This window comes from Rhamphochromis longiceps, linkage group LG23 (assembly GCF_057381845.1).
Source record: "Rhamphochromis longiceps isolate RC_006_pf linkage group LG23, R_longiceps_female_GT1.1, whole genome shotgun sequence".
Lineage (NCBI taxonomy): Eukaryota > Metazoa > Chordata > Actinopteri > Cichliformes > Cichlidae > Rhamphochromis > Rhamphochromis longiceps.
In genome coordinates this window covers 35,255,192-35,268,313 of record NC_140578.1, presented here as the reverse complement: position 1 = coordinate 35,268,313, position 13,122 = coordinate 35,255,192, and the positions used below count along the sequence as shown (strand labels likewise).

General features: G+C 38.6%; 1 protein-coding gene across 2 annotated transcripts; it reads left to right on the top strand.

The window, feature by feature from the left end:
- The first annotated feature begins 524 nt into the window (after positions 1–524).
- Positions 525–12,491, top strand: clic5a (CLIC family member 5a). Of its 2 annotated transcripts, none has more exons than XM_085398913.1 (6): positions 525–1,040; positions 6,830–6,939; positions 9,233–9,358; positions 9,439–9,545; positions 9,628–9,791; positions 9,885–12,491. In XM_085398913.1, the coding sequence occupies exons 1-6, from the start codon at positions 525–527 to the stop codon at positions 10,047–10,049; spliced, it is 1,188 nt and encodes a 395-aa protein (XP_085255039.1). In that variant the 3' UTR covers positions 10,050–12,491. The 2 variants fall into 2 exon arrangements, with proteins under 2 accessions (XP_085255039.1, XP_085255040.1); XM_085398914.1 differs by lacking the exon at positions 525–1,040 and adding an exon at positions 4,133–4,377.
- The last annotated feature ends 631 nt before the right edge of the window (positions 12,492–13,122 follow it).

Sequence of the window (13,122 nt, the reverse complement as noted above, 5' to 3'; positions counted from 1 at the left end):
GTGTGTCTACACGTTCTTTTAAACCTTGACTTGTGCTTCAGTTGTGACAAAGCTATTATGACAAATTGTCCATGCTGATAACCCAACTGACAAAACATTTCTCTGTGCAATTTTAGTTTATATGTCTTGTTGCGTTCCCTACCTAGCTTTCTCCAAATCATAAAAAATATAATAACCTCAACATTACTGTGGACAATTACAATCTGTCAAAAGAGTTCTGCCGCATCTGAAGTACAGTTTAGATATGTGTTCAGCTGACATAGACAGTGTGAACATAATTTTGGAATGAATGGACCCTCATATATATTTTTTAAACATGCTCATATTGTGTTTATAGACACTAAGACAGTAATAACATGCAGTATACTGACTTACTGCAGTTCCCCTTGGCCCAGCCTTTCGGCCATCCCTGTCCAAAGTCCTGATTGGGCATCTTCTGATAAGATAGGCCCTGTTGCGATTGCCCTCACTCTGCTTTACACCTTGGCACGCTCCACCATCTCTGTTTGATTTCTCCAACCAGGATGGATCTTTCTGAGGGGAATGTGTACGAGAACCCAGAGCCGGCCTACCGGAACCAGTCGTCAGGTGAATATGAATTGCCCTACGAGGCCCCATACGAAGATCTTTCGCATCTGACTCCTGAGTATGAAAACACCAAAGTGGCCTCAAGAAGAATACCAGCTCCTCCTTCGATCCCGGCGCCTGAGCCTCCCGCAGAGGGGAGGCGAGGGAGCACGTCCTCTTCCTCATCCTCCTCATCGTCTTCTTCTTCTTCTTCTCATGAGAAAGAAGAGGAGAAAGTGGAGCTGGCGAGTTCCAGTGGGGAGGAGGAGGTAGAGGAAGAAAAAGTAGAAAAAGAGGAAGAAGAGGAGAACACACAGGTAGAGCCGTTGAATGAGTTAAACTGGGAGATGGAAGTGGACAAATCACGCAGATCCTCATCCTCATCATCATCTTCATCAGCCTCTGAGAAGGAAACAGCTAAGGAGAAGCCAGTGCCTGACAAAGATGGACCAAAGGTCGTACTCTTTGTTAAGGTAGGAAAGAGAAAGGCTCAGATCAGATGAATGTAAAATATATTGTGGCTCTACAGGACACGCACACACATACATACACGCCGTCTTCTCTTTCTTTGAACTAACTTATAGCGTCCATAAATTTCAGTCATGATTAGGTTCATATCATCGTGGTGTACAAGGTCGGTGACTATCTATAGTGTGTGAATTTATGTGGAATGTGATAAAGCCACATTTGAACCTTATGCCTCTTCAGTACAAACGTCCTTCTATTAATAGGCCATATTATTTAGTCATTTCTCTGCACATGTGTTGATGTGTGCTGGAGCGAGATACTCTGATTCTAAATATAAGCTCAGTTGAACTGACGGGAATGTTCGGAGTCAGTGCCGGGATAGTTGGGGACGGTCCCTGTCAAATGACCATGTGAAGAGTGGTATGTGCATGTGTGTTACGTATACAGTGAGAGTGTGTCCATGTTCATTCGTCTATCGAGCTTATATTAGCGATAAGCATTCTAAATCCACACATGTGCTATTACACAATCAGCACATTCCACACTAAAGTCCAGTATCACTCAAGTACACAGGGATCATAAATGTTACACATTGACACTAAAGCAGCACATAGCAATATAACCCAGAGGCCACTGCAGCAGAATTAGAGAGGCCAAAGTCTGCTGCAGGCAACAACAAAGAGCCCGCAAACTAATCCCAGGTTCTCTGAACTCTTTCATTGTGAATATCCTGATTCATTTAAACTCATCCGTTTAATGCCACTTTCTCTTAGACTCATTCTAAAACCTCTAAATTAAAACATCTGAAACACGTACCTCTGGTTAGATTCAGTTTTATAATCTTTTATCTTTTGCCTGCAAAGCAGTTTGAATAACTTCTAAGGTCTGATAAGGTGCTGTCTAAATTACCTTGCACTTACATTAGCCTTGCGTTATCTTGGGAACCAAACTTAAGTCACTAGATAGCTATACACATTTAATATACAGACACAGCTAGCTAACTCTGGTTACTGTGTACACTGCTATACTCTACATTCACTTAAACCTGACTAGCTAGCATCAGTTGCTATGATTTGACAGCTAGTAAGCTAAACATTCGATACTCATTTCTAAAGAGCACCTTTATAAAGATAACATGATAAATGATTTATTCCTTTTTTATTTTGGAAATTATTGGGTTACAGACTTTAGCATACTAATACTACTAATAATAAAAATAATAATAATAGAAGAAACTATTTTCAGTTGCTTCCTTATTCACAAAGGGTCACCACAGTGAGTGACTCCACATGTTTGATTTCCTGACAGGGGAAGCTCCCTTGTGAAATAATAATAATGATAATAGTAACAATAATAATAATATAGATGCTCATCTGTAATTAGCTATATTAAAGGCTACATCATTGCTTTGACAGAGCAGTGGAAGTACAACGAGATAAAGTTCTCTTTATCCTTTACCTCCTGGAACATGTCCACAGGTCGTTTGGAAAACTCTACATACTAATTACAAATGCTCATTTGGCAGAATAGTGTGAGGGTGTTTCCTTAATGATTTATTAGCCTGTATGATGTACAAACTTTCTGTGAGAGACCAGTCATATAGTAAAGAACGTAATGCTTAGTGTAGAAATACACTCATATTTGTCTTTCTTTTGTCAGCTGTACATTATGATTGTATACACTTTATTATTTGTGTAAAGTGCATAAGTACCAACTCCTTACAGGGTTGCCACTTATGCAAAATGTTCAAAACAGGATACACTAGTGTGACAAAAGTTTTGAATGTAAAAATAATTTAGTTTGAAAATAAAATCTGAAATATGCCAAAAACTATTATTGTAAAAATGCCTTAAATTGGATAAAATATACATCTGGTGTTATTCAGGTTGCACTTCTTAGTTCTATAGACATATCAAATGAGAAATAATTTTTTTGTATGTTTTTCATTTTACACTGCTGCCTAAAAATATCCCCATAGCACCACTATGCTTCACTTTAGGGATGGTAATGGCCAGGTTATGAGCAGTGCCTTGTTTCCTCCAGACAAGACTTTTGGCATTTAGTCCAAAGAGTTCAGTCTTTTCTATTACAGTCTTTTAGGTGTCTTTTGACAAACTCTAGGCGGGCTATCATGTGCCTTTTACCAAGAAGTCTCACCATCTGCCATCAGGCCTGATTAGTCCAGCAGATATGGCTGTCCTCCTAGAAAGTTTCTCCTATCTCCACCCAGAAACCCTGGAGCTTTGTCAAAATGATTACCAGGTTCTCGGTCACCTCCCTTCTAGTCCCATTGCTCAGATTGCTCAGATAAAACCTGCAGGACACCAGCCCTCGAGGCCTGGACTTCCTGCTAAAATGGAGTTTTTCCTTCCCACTGTTGCCAAGTTGCTCATGGGGGGGGGGGGAGTCATCTGATTGTTGTGGTTTTCTTTCTATTATGGTAAGATCTTTACCTTACAATATAAAGTGCACTGATGCAACTGGTGTTGTCATTCGGCACTACATAAATGAACTGAACTGGAATAGAAGTTTAAGCTTGTGTGCAGTCCCACTATAATGTAATATCATCTGTATTAAAGGGTTATATCACAGGGCAAAAAATACAATTATGCCTAATGTTTTCTACATCAACTTTGTACGCTGTATTTAGTTATCATGTTTCTTGTTCCTGATCCCCTTTAAAACATCTTGGTCACAGGGATGAACAGCACTGATATAGGGTGCAAAACAAACCATGCACTGTGTGAGAAGCTCTCTGAATGTTTGACATCACCTTGCTGCCATGCTGACACAGACACCATGAGACCTATGGGTGGTGATGTCTGAGTCACCACAAGTCTGAGATGGTAACGATGACTCGTGGTGATTCAAAATCACCCAGCTGTTGTCCATCAAAACTGTAAGAGGTGTGAGGGGCCAGGGCACCCTTGCTCTGCTCTTTCCCTACTTACTGTATTAGTACTTTCACCAACACCCCCACCCCTCCACAGAGGGGTTATTTTTGCTCAGCAATGTCACGCCCCCACGGCTAAGAACTCAGGTAGAAAACTGAGCCCCTTACAAACACACACACCACCCCCTCCACCTTCTTCCCCTCTCTCTCTCTTCGTCACTCATCCTCAGCTGACACTCTGACAGAGCTGCTGTGGGACTGAGCTGACTTTACCGAATGGACCCGGAGGAGAATCTGCTGAAAACTGAGCTGGCTCACTAACATATACACACAAACAAATACAACTGCACTGTGGAAATAAAACACGCAAACAAAGCCAGTCTTTCTTGACCATGACGGATACTGCCACCGAGGAGGACAAAGACCCTGATATTGAGCTGTTTGTCAAGGTGGGGGTCTAAATGTGTGCATTTTGGTGTGAGTACATCAACATTTGACTAACATCAAACTAATATTCGATCATTTCTTGTCTCACTTCTGAATCTAATGTTGCTGCACATTTGTTTGCATGCTGTTGATAATGTTTTTTGTTTTTTGTATGACAAGTAACATTTAAGTTCAGTATGCACACATTATTATCACCTAAATAGCGAGTGTTTGGAATAGTGTTTGGTAAGGTGGGGGGTTAGCGGCTTCTTCAAGCGTGTGCATGCCATGTTGTTGTTGTTGTAGCGTGCTGATTTTCCGTGTGTTAACCTGACACCCACGTGCACAAACAATCTCTCTCTTGCTCTCTCCCACTGAATTATTACTGGGGTCCTTTCAGTATTGAGAGCAGCAGCTTTTAATAGCTGAAGGTTAAGCCACAATATCTGTTGGCATGTGGCGTAATACGCTAATGCATAACATGTATCCTTGCTAGGTATACTAAGTAATACACTTTCAGCCAGAAACCCTTTAACCAACTGAGATCAAAGTTGTTGACGACTACAAACCCTAACCATAACTCTAAAAGTAACCAATCAGAATATTTACATTTTACAGTCCTCACAATCAGCAGTCAAGGAAATTATGAATTATTAAACTGTTCATGAATTTGATTCTACCTAACAGAAATAAAAATATTTTAGTATTTTTTTTTCCAAAAAGTCTGTTTTTCTATTCTTCAGAATAAGAGTCATCACTAGTGATGATGAGATGACTCTAAGGCAAATTCCTCCCACTTTACAAGTTACTGACATATCTGTAAAGAGAACATTCATTTCCTTTCTGAAATGAGACCATAACATGAATGTATAACCTTTCAAGTAGTTTTCATTGTGTTACTTTACTGTTTTTTATTCCTTTATTCTATTTTTGTGAACACTTGAACATATATGCCGAGTTAAGAATAATAGAAAAAAGGAGACATTAGCTAGCCATGTAAGCTAGCACATCTCTCATCATCTCTAGAGTCCACAAATTAACATATTCATTTCATTTGTTTGAATTAACCGAGTGTCATTGTTTCTTAATTTTGTTTGATTAGTCTCTATCCAAACTGAGTCTCTAACAGATCCAGACAAACTGTTTTCCTTATTTCTGGTCTTTATGCTAAAATGAACTGACTGGCTAACTAGTAAACTTTAAGCTATCTGGTTTAACTTTTAGCTTGTTTTGAGACTGTTAGTGGATTTAAAAAATAATAATTTTATATATATATATATATATATATATATATATATATATATATATATATATATATATATATATATATATATATATATATATATATATATTTTTTTTTTTTTTTTTTTTTTTTTTTTTTTTAATTGAGGTTTTGCAGAACTGTGACCATTGACCACTTGGCGTTAATCATTTTTATTGTCAGTCGTGGTGCTGCTAAAGGATCAGTTGAAAAAGACCCACCTGGCAACCACCAGTCGTGAGGGGAAAAAAAGAGTATTCCCTAACTGGCTGTGAGTGTTCTCTGCAGCCGCTGAGAAATTTACCACTAAAGTCACAGTTAGGCAAGTCTACAGACTGGTCAGTGAACTTTCCCTTTGCTAGCTGCAGCAATCAACAAGGGCAGGAAGAGAATCCTGCTTTTTGTTACTTTCTTGCTGAGGTTGGATTGGAGAAGTGAATCGGAAACAATGGTAGCTTACTGTATACAGTAGATGCAGTGAGCATTTAATTACCAATTACCACAAATCACATGAAAATATGATTTAAGTGGCATATAAGTCAGGTTCTTCACATTCCAACTGATTAAAATGTATATATTATGCAACATTCAGCGCTTCAGTGTCTTATGTACTGTACCTGAATGGATGGCAACAGCAATGAGAAAATTCTTGAAACACTATAAGCTTTATACAGTACATTTTTGGCTAAAATGGGTTTTCTTGTCTTAAAATAAGATTGAAAAATATTTTAGGTGAAGTATGAGTGTTTCCTCGGCTCGACAGTGACCGCTGTTGTATGATTTGATACACACTGCTGCAGTAGGTAGGGACCAGAAGTCCAAACAGGCAGTGAAGCATGTAATGGAAGCAGCGTGGATTATTCATGTTAGACCTGGTGTCTCGTTACAGTGTCCTGTTGCAGCTTTGCATTCACGCACACACTGAAGAACACATGTACACAAACATACACACTTTCTATTTCGATAATATACACACAAGCCCAACTGCAAAACCCCCGCTTCACACTATAAAGCACTGATTCTTTGTCTTTCACTGTGCCAGTGAGCTGATTAATTGATAGCTCATCGTGTGCAAGTGTGTGAATCAGTGTATGTGTGTAAATGTGTCTGTCAGTGGATTCTTGCATGCATTAAAAGAAGAGTAAGTCAGCATTCATCTCTATGTATTACAAATGCACATTCTGTTTTGTACTCAGCTCTAAACTATATTACAGGCTGGGAGTGATGGCGAGAGCATTGGAAACTGTCCTTTCTCCCAGCGCCTCTTCATGATCCTGTGGTTGAAAGGTGTTGTCTTCAACGTCACCACTGTTGACCTAAAGAGGTAATAACTAAATGTTATTGTGTTAAATGATAACACAGTGTTGTGCTGTCAAGTTACAGTTCACAATCAAGCCATTTACATATTATAAAGTATATAAAATATCTCAACTGGTGTTTTTTGTTGTTTGGGTTGGGGTTTTTTGTGCCTGTTTTTATTTGAGCCCCAAAATTCATATAAATTCTTCTCTTGGTTGCGTTACTTGTAAAAATAAATAAATTAATTAATTAATTAATAGATACACAATGTAATGCAAATAAAGCTTTGTCACAATATTAGTATTACGTTTAGATCTGTATTTTCAGCTGCACAGTTGTAGGAACAGGAATTCTGTCTGTTTTGCTCTTTGTTAAAGTAAGGCAAGGCAAGTTTATTTATATAGCACAATTCAACAACAATTGGTGATTTGGGTGTCCAAATTCATAGACTCTTCCAAATGGTCCTCCTTCTTCCCAGATTTGAAGCAGAGGTCGGGTGTATCCTTCGTGGCCCAACCTATCCCAGAATTCATAGCGTGGCCCAGCCAATTCCAGTTTCCAACAATACTTAGTTTTACTCTTATTACTCTTTCTGAGTCACAAAATAAACTTTTACGATATTTTCAGGCGAGAACGTAGCTGCGTAAACTTCAAATATCTGTTCGGTTTATCAAGGTATCACATATTTCCAAAAGTGCTCCGATGTTTTCGGAGACATTTGTTTCCCAGCTCGATAGCTAGCCAGCAAGAACACCGGACTCCAGGCACATTGTTTTCATACCGCCTGCGGTCTTTCGTTACTCAGGTTAAACATGATATATAAGGCTACGTCCACACGTTTGAAAACACAGATTTTTCTATGTGTTTGCACCTTTCGTCCAGACATAAACGGCGTTTTTGGTCACTGAAAACTGAGGCTACGTCCACACGTACCCGGGTATTTTTGAAAACGCAGATTTTTCTATGCGTTTGCACCTTTCGTCCACACGTAAACGGCGTTTTCAGTCACTGAAAACGGAGATTTCTAAAAACGCCAGCCAGGGTGGATATTTTCTAAAACTCCGTTTTTGCATCTACGTGTGGACGAGAAAAACGGAAGAAACGCAGCGTCAAAGGTGTGCGCCTTTTTTGACGTCACACTGTGCGCCACGTTATTGTTTCGATGAAATGAATTTCTACAATACTGTTACTGTTAATTCTACTCTCTGCAGTGTTTGAATGCTTACATATACACACAGTTACTGTCCCTCCACACATACGACTCTGTTCTGCTTCTATGCCCCAGCTTTGTACTTTTTCCCACCGAGGCTTCTAGACTTCTGATTGGCCAACATTTCTGCACGGTTAGGAATCTAGCGCCACCTGCTGCTTTGGCATGTTCATAGCAGCGTTTTCCTTCATTTCTGCCTTTATGTGTGGACGGGATTATTTTTTAAAACGAAAACGGAAAATCTCCGTTTTCAAAAATATCCGTGTATCTGTGGACGTAGCCTAAGTCACTTAGATAACTTAAACAGTTATTGTTTGGCTTTTTTCAGTGTTTTATTTGTTTGTGAGTAAATCAGTTTGGCTGAGATTAAAGTTATAGTTTCTACACAGCTGAAAAAACGTTAAACAGAAAAACTGATTAAACAGAAGTGTGAGATGGTCGAGAATTTACGGCAGTGTCCTGTTATATTTTAGATAGCAAGGAGCAGGCGGCTGAGTTTATTAAACTCCACAGAGACAGCGGTGATGCAAATCTGAAGGCTAGACCGTCCCATTTCACAGCTGCTCACTTCCAGCCTACACGGCCTTCGGAGGACCCGACCCACGTAGACCGCAAAAGCCGGGTCCTAAGGAGGATGCAGCCTCTGAATTTGGACACAGCTTAGATGTAGCGTTTTATTGAAACGTGTAAACATACTACGAAATGTATTACATTGTATATTGTATGACTATCTTTTTAACATTCTTTTATAAGCTTTATTGGAATTTCTTTAAGCAGTCTTTGAGAATAGTTCCTAGTTCTGTGACTCGAAATAGCCATAAAACAAACATTGTTAAATAAGAAAAAAAAAAAAGTTTGATATTGTTGCAGTATTACACAAACCTAATTAACATTTTCTTTTATCGACAAAAGTTAAAAAATAGCTTTCAGAGGTCTATTTAATTACGCTCTGGCTCCAAGTGCTGCTCTGAGATATACATGACGGTAATAAACAAAATCTCTGAGGGTCGCAATTAAGTTTTAAGAGCCTCATTACTACATTATCAGTGTTATTACATATTTGACATATTTATTGAAGAGGGTGTAAAAATGATTCCACTCTAATCAGGAAACCAGCTGATCTTCACAACCTGGCTCCTGGGACACACCCGCCCTTCCTCACTTTCGAAGGGGAAGTTTACTCTGATGTCAACAAAATAGAGGAATTCCTGGAGGGAAAGCTGGCTCCACCGAAGTAGGTCTCACACACAGACAAAAAGAGATTGGTAAATAGGCCAGGTAACAACCCGAAACAATGTTCTGCTGCTTTTTCAGGTACCCCAAACTTGCAGCAAAGAATCGTGAATCCAACACAGCAGGAAATGACATATTTGCCAGATTTTCAGCTTTTGTCAAAAACACAAAACCGGATAAAAATCGAGGTGAGCATGCAGCACCCAATATGTCTGTAATTGGGTTTGTCGTCTTTTAAAATCCTATGGTAATGCTTCCTGTGTGTTTTAGCTTTAGAGGCCAATCTAAACAAGGCCCTGGCTAAGCTGGACGAGTACCTGATTAGTCCTCTCCCTGATGAGGCAGATGAGGGAGAATCCACCCGCAAGTTCCTGGACGGAAATGAACTGACACTTGCTGACTGCAACCTTCTACCAAAGCTTCATGTCGTTAAGGTAGCCTCCGCCGGAGTGGTTTCTTTATCTTCAGCTACTTTAATCATTTAACTTTGGCTTTTAGCAGTGTCGAAATAACTTGCGCTTTTACAGGTGGTTGCAAAGAAATACAGAAACTATGAGATCCCGTCAGAGTTCAAAGGTTTGTGGCGGTACCTCGGAAATGCTTACAAACAGGACGAATTCATCAACACCTGTGCAGCTGATGTGGAAATCGAGCTAGCCTATAAGGATGTCGCCAGGAGGCTGGGGAAATGAATGCATCACAAGCACCCAAGAACCTTTTTATCTTTTATTGAGAAATTTCTAATAAATCGCTTCTTTTTTTGAAAACCATTACATACACTTTTGGCACAGTGTGTGTCACTTGTAATAGTAATATAGTAAATATGTTTAACTGTAGCACACTGGTGTGATGTTTCAGAGAAGGTGCTAAAAATCATGAATAGTGTTTGTAATGGTACTGTGTAGCAGCAGATGTCTGACGCATCAAACGATGCTTGCAAACTAAAGAGGCTGAAAATAGTTTCATAATGATTACATTACAATCATTTTTCAAAAAAGATTCAATGAGGAAAAATGTTTGAAGTTTGCAGCTCAGTGTTTAGTATAGTAAATCCCTGCCTTAAGCAACAACTGTCCAGTCATCGGTGATTAATGAACTGACAGCAGGTGAACTAAGTAAAAGTGCCTGGGGAGTGTAGTTCACACTACATTCAAACACAATGATCAAAGCGAAAATTTACAAGTAGGAAAAAACTGTAGCATTAAAATCAAATGCCAGCAAAAAAATTTTAAAAAAGAAAGACAAACAAACAAAAAACATTCCGTTAAATTTAGCGCAAATGAAAAAAAACAAATCCCTTTTTGTTTACAGGTCATGCAAATATAACACACCCTACTATTCGTAGTCAAGTGCAAGGAAGGACTGCTTTGCTTTGTACAGATAGTTTTGTGGTGGTATTGTACCAAGCAACATTACATCATTAGCCTCTAGAAACATTATGTGTTAATAAACACTAATAATTAAATAAGTAGCAATAGCTGACACCTCGCATACTCAATTTTCCTTTTACAACTTCATATTAAACATATTAAAAACTACCGATAGGCAGATAGTTTCACAGCTGGGAAACCTTTTAAATCACAAAACCGTCCCAGTATTCTTTTATGGTTTACATGGGTCAGATTCTCTGCATATATTGGTCATTCTTTTAGCCTTTCTTGGGTAAATAAACAAATAATAATAAAATAATAATAATAGAATAATAAAAAAAATAATGAAACTGTTGTATTTGTTGTTTTTTGCTTTAACTTTTGCCAAGTTAGCCTTAATTTGCTAATTGGCTAGCTTTTTCTTCAAGGCTCATAGACAGGGGCGCCTCCGAGAGGGGGCCACTGAGAGGGGGGGGGGCGGTGGTGTCAAGAGAAAGGAAGACCATACAATAATACAATAAGGTGAAACATTAACTTTTATTCCGGCATATATAATATTTGTCATTCGTATTTCCTGTTGTGACTCCCACCCTGCACAATATTTTTCAAGTAACCTATATTTAACAACAGCATAACAAAACGTAAGTTCGGTTTTTGGTGTGCCACCCCAATATTTTTAGTGGCCACCCCTACGGAAAAAAAATTCTGGAGGCGCCCCTGCTCATAGATGCAACATTTGTCAGCATAGCTGCCTAAGCAACACACACACACATTTAGCATAATTGCCTATGTTGCTTCAGCTAACGATGCTCTAAAGTTGATGTTAACAGTCATTCAAACCAAGGTGTCAAAAGTGTAGGAAAAATTTTTGTAAAAATTTGCACTCGACAGATCCCCAAACAGCCAGTGAGTGTAGGAGGTTAAGATGTGTTTATCCCAATTTCTACTAAAGTATTATCTCCTTACTAATTAAAATCATATTTTTAGTGTCATAAATGTCTTGGATATTGGTTAATCTAACTGTTCTGTTTGTTTGTTTCTTTTTTTCCCCTGTTGATTTTGATATGATTTTGTGTTTTCCAGTTTTCCTGAGTGTTTGAGGAAAGCACTGCTAAAAACGTGTCTCAGCCAAAGCAGTTTGTCTTTTACTGGTGCAGCGTCAGCGCTGTGATGGCCTTCCTTTTTCTAACAAGGCAATTAACCATTTATTTGATCAGTTATATACAGAGTACAAGACAGATTTTCTTAAAAAGTTACAAATCTTTGTTTTTCTTTTGTTAATATAGTTTTCTTGTTATATTGCCTCACACTGTAGTTTACAGCAAATACTTACTCTGTAGCCCTTTTTTAATAGGTTACAGTCTTGTTTTCAGCAATAACTTTCTTTTTCTAATTAACAAACAACAATGCTCTCAGTCTGGGAAATCAGCCTGTAATAAAAAGATCATACATGACAGTAACCACCTAAATAAACCAAATTTAGCTAGTTCTTTTATGCACACTGATGGTAGAGGATTTAATCACGGGTGCCTTAGTGAGAATCAAGTCACCTCAGCCTTCGGCTCTATGTCTGTACAGTAATTTATGCATGTTTGAATATGATAGGAATGTGAATTTTTCATGTCATCTCTGTAGAGCTGCTGGGAAAAAAACCTAAACTTCATATGTCTGTAAATGATCAACTACTATATTTGTCTTCTCTCTGATGATTGCAAGCCACTGTGTAGTCTGTCTTGCTTATTTGAATATTAAATCTATTTTCTCAGAGGCTGACCTTGGGGCTCGTGGTTTTTCACTGGAAACTGTTTCATCACGCATGCTGCGGTCTAGTCATACAAAAGATCAGTGAACAATTGACAGCACTGACGTTCCCAGTAAAACACAAAACAGGTTTTCTCTGATTTGTTTATGGAAATACATTTCGTCATATTCCACGACAGCACAACCACCCACTTTATTTCCACTCAGGCTGAAAATGCCTTTCTCTGGAGGTGATGAATACAGCTTTCTCGCAAGCTTTAGATCAAAATTCTCTGTTTTCATGGGTCAGTGAAAAGTGTAATTTATTTGCATTGCAGTATTTTTTAAATTTAAATTTTCTGAATTCTGATATCAGTATCTGCTCGAAGGTATGATCCCGGTTGAATGAGAAAATGCACTGTATATGTAACAGCAGGACAGATGTGCAAAAAGGACCGTGAAGGAGCAGCAATTGACAGTAATGATGACTGAGTGCTTTACAGTCCAGATATGAACAGTCTGTGGCTTCTACCAGCCAGCAGATGGCAGCAAACACAAAGTTTTATTGTTCTGTAACAGAGCGTATATAAAGCAAAGGAGCATGCAGTTAGGGACCATCTTAATATAGGTGTCTTCTTTCTGTTAAACAGTCACA

Excerpts from the sequence above, each read along its gene's own strand:
- clic5a (XM_085398913.1), top strand. The coding sequence starts at position 525 with ATGGATCTTTCTGAGGGGAATGTGTACGAGAACCCAGAGCCGGCCTAC. Across the intron at positions 1,041-6,829 it reads AGGTCGTACTCTTTGTTAAG|GCTGGGAGTGATGGCGAGAG; the intron begins GTAGGAAAGAGA and ends ACTATATTACAG. Across the intron at positions 9,792-9,884 it reads CAAAGCTTCATGTCGTTAAG|GTGGTTGCAAAGAAATACAG; the intron begins GTAGCCTCCGCC and ends GCGCTTTTACAG.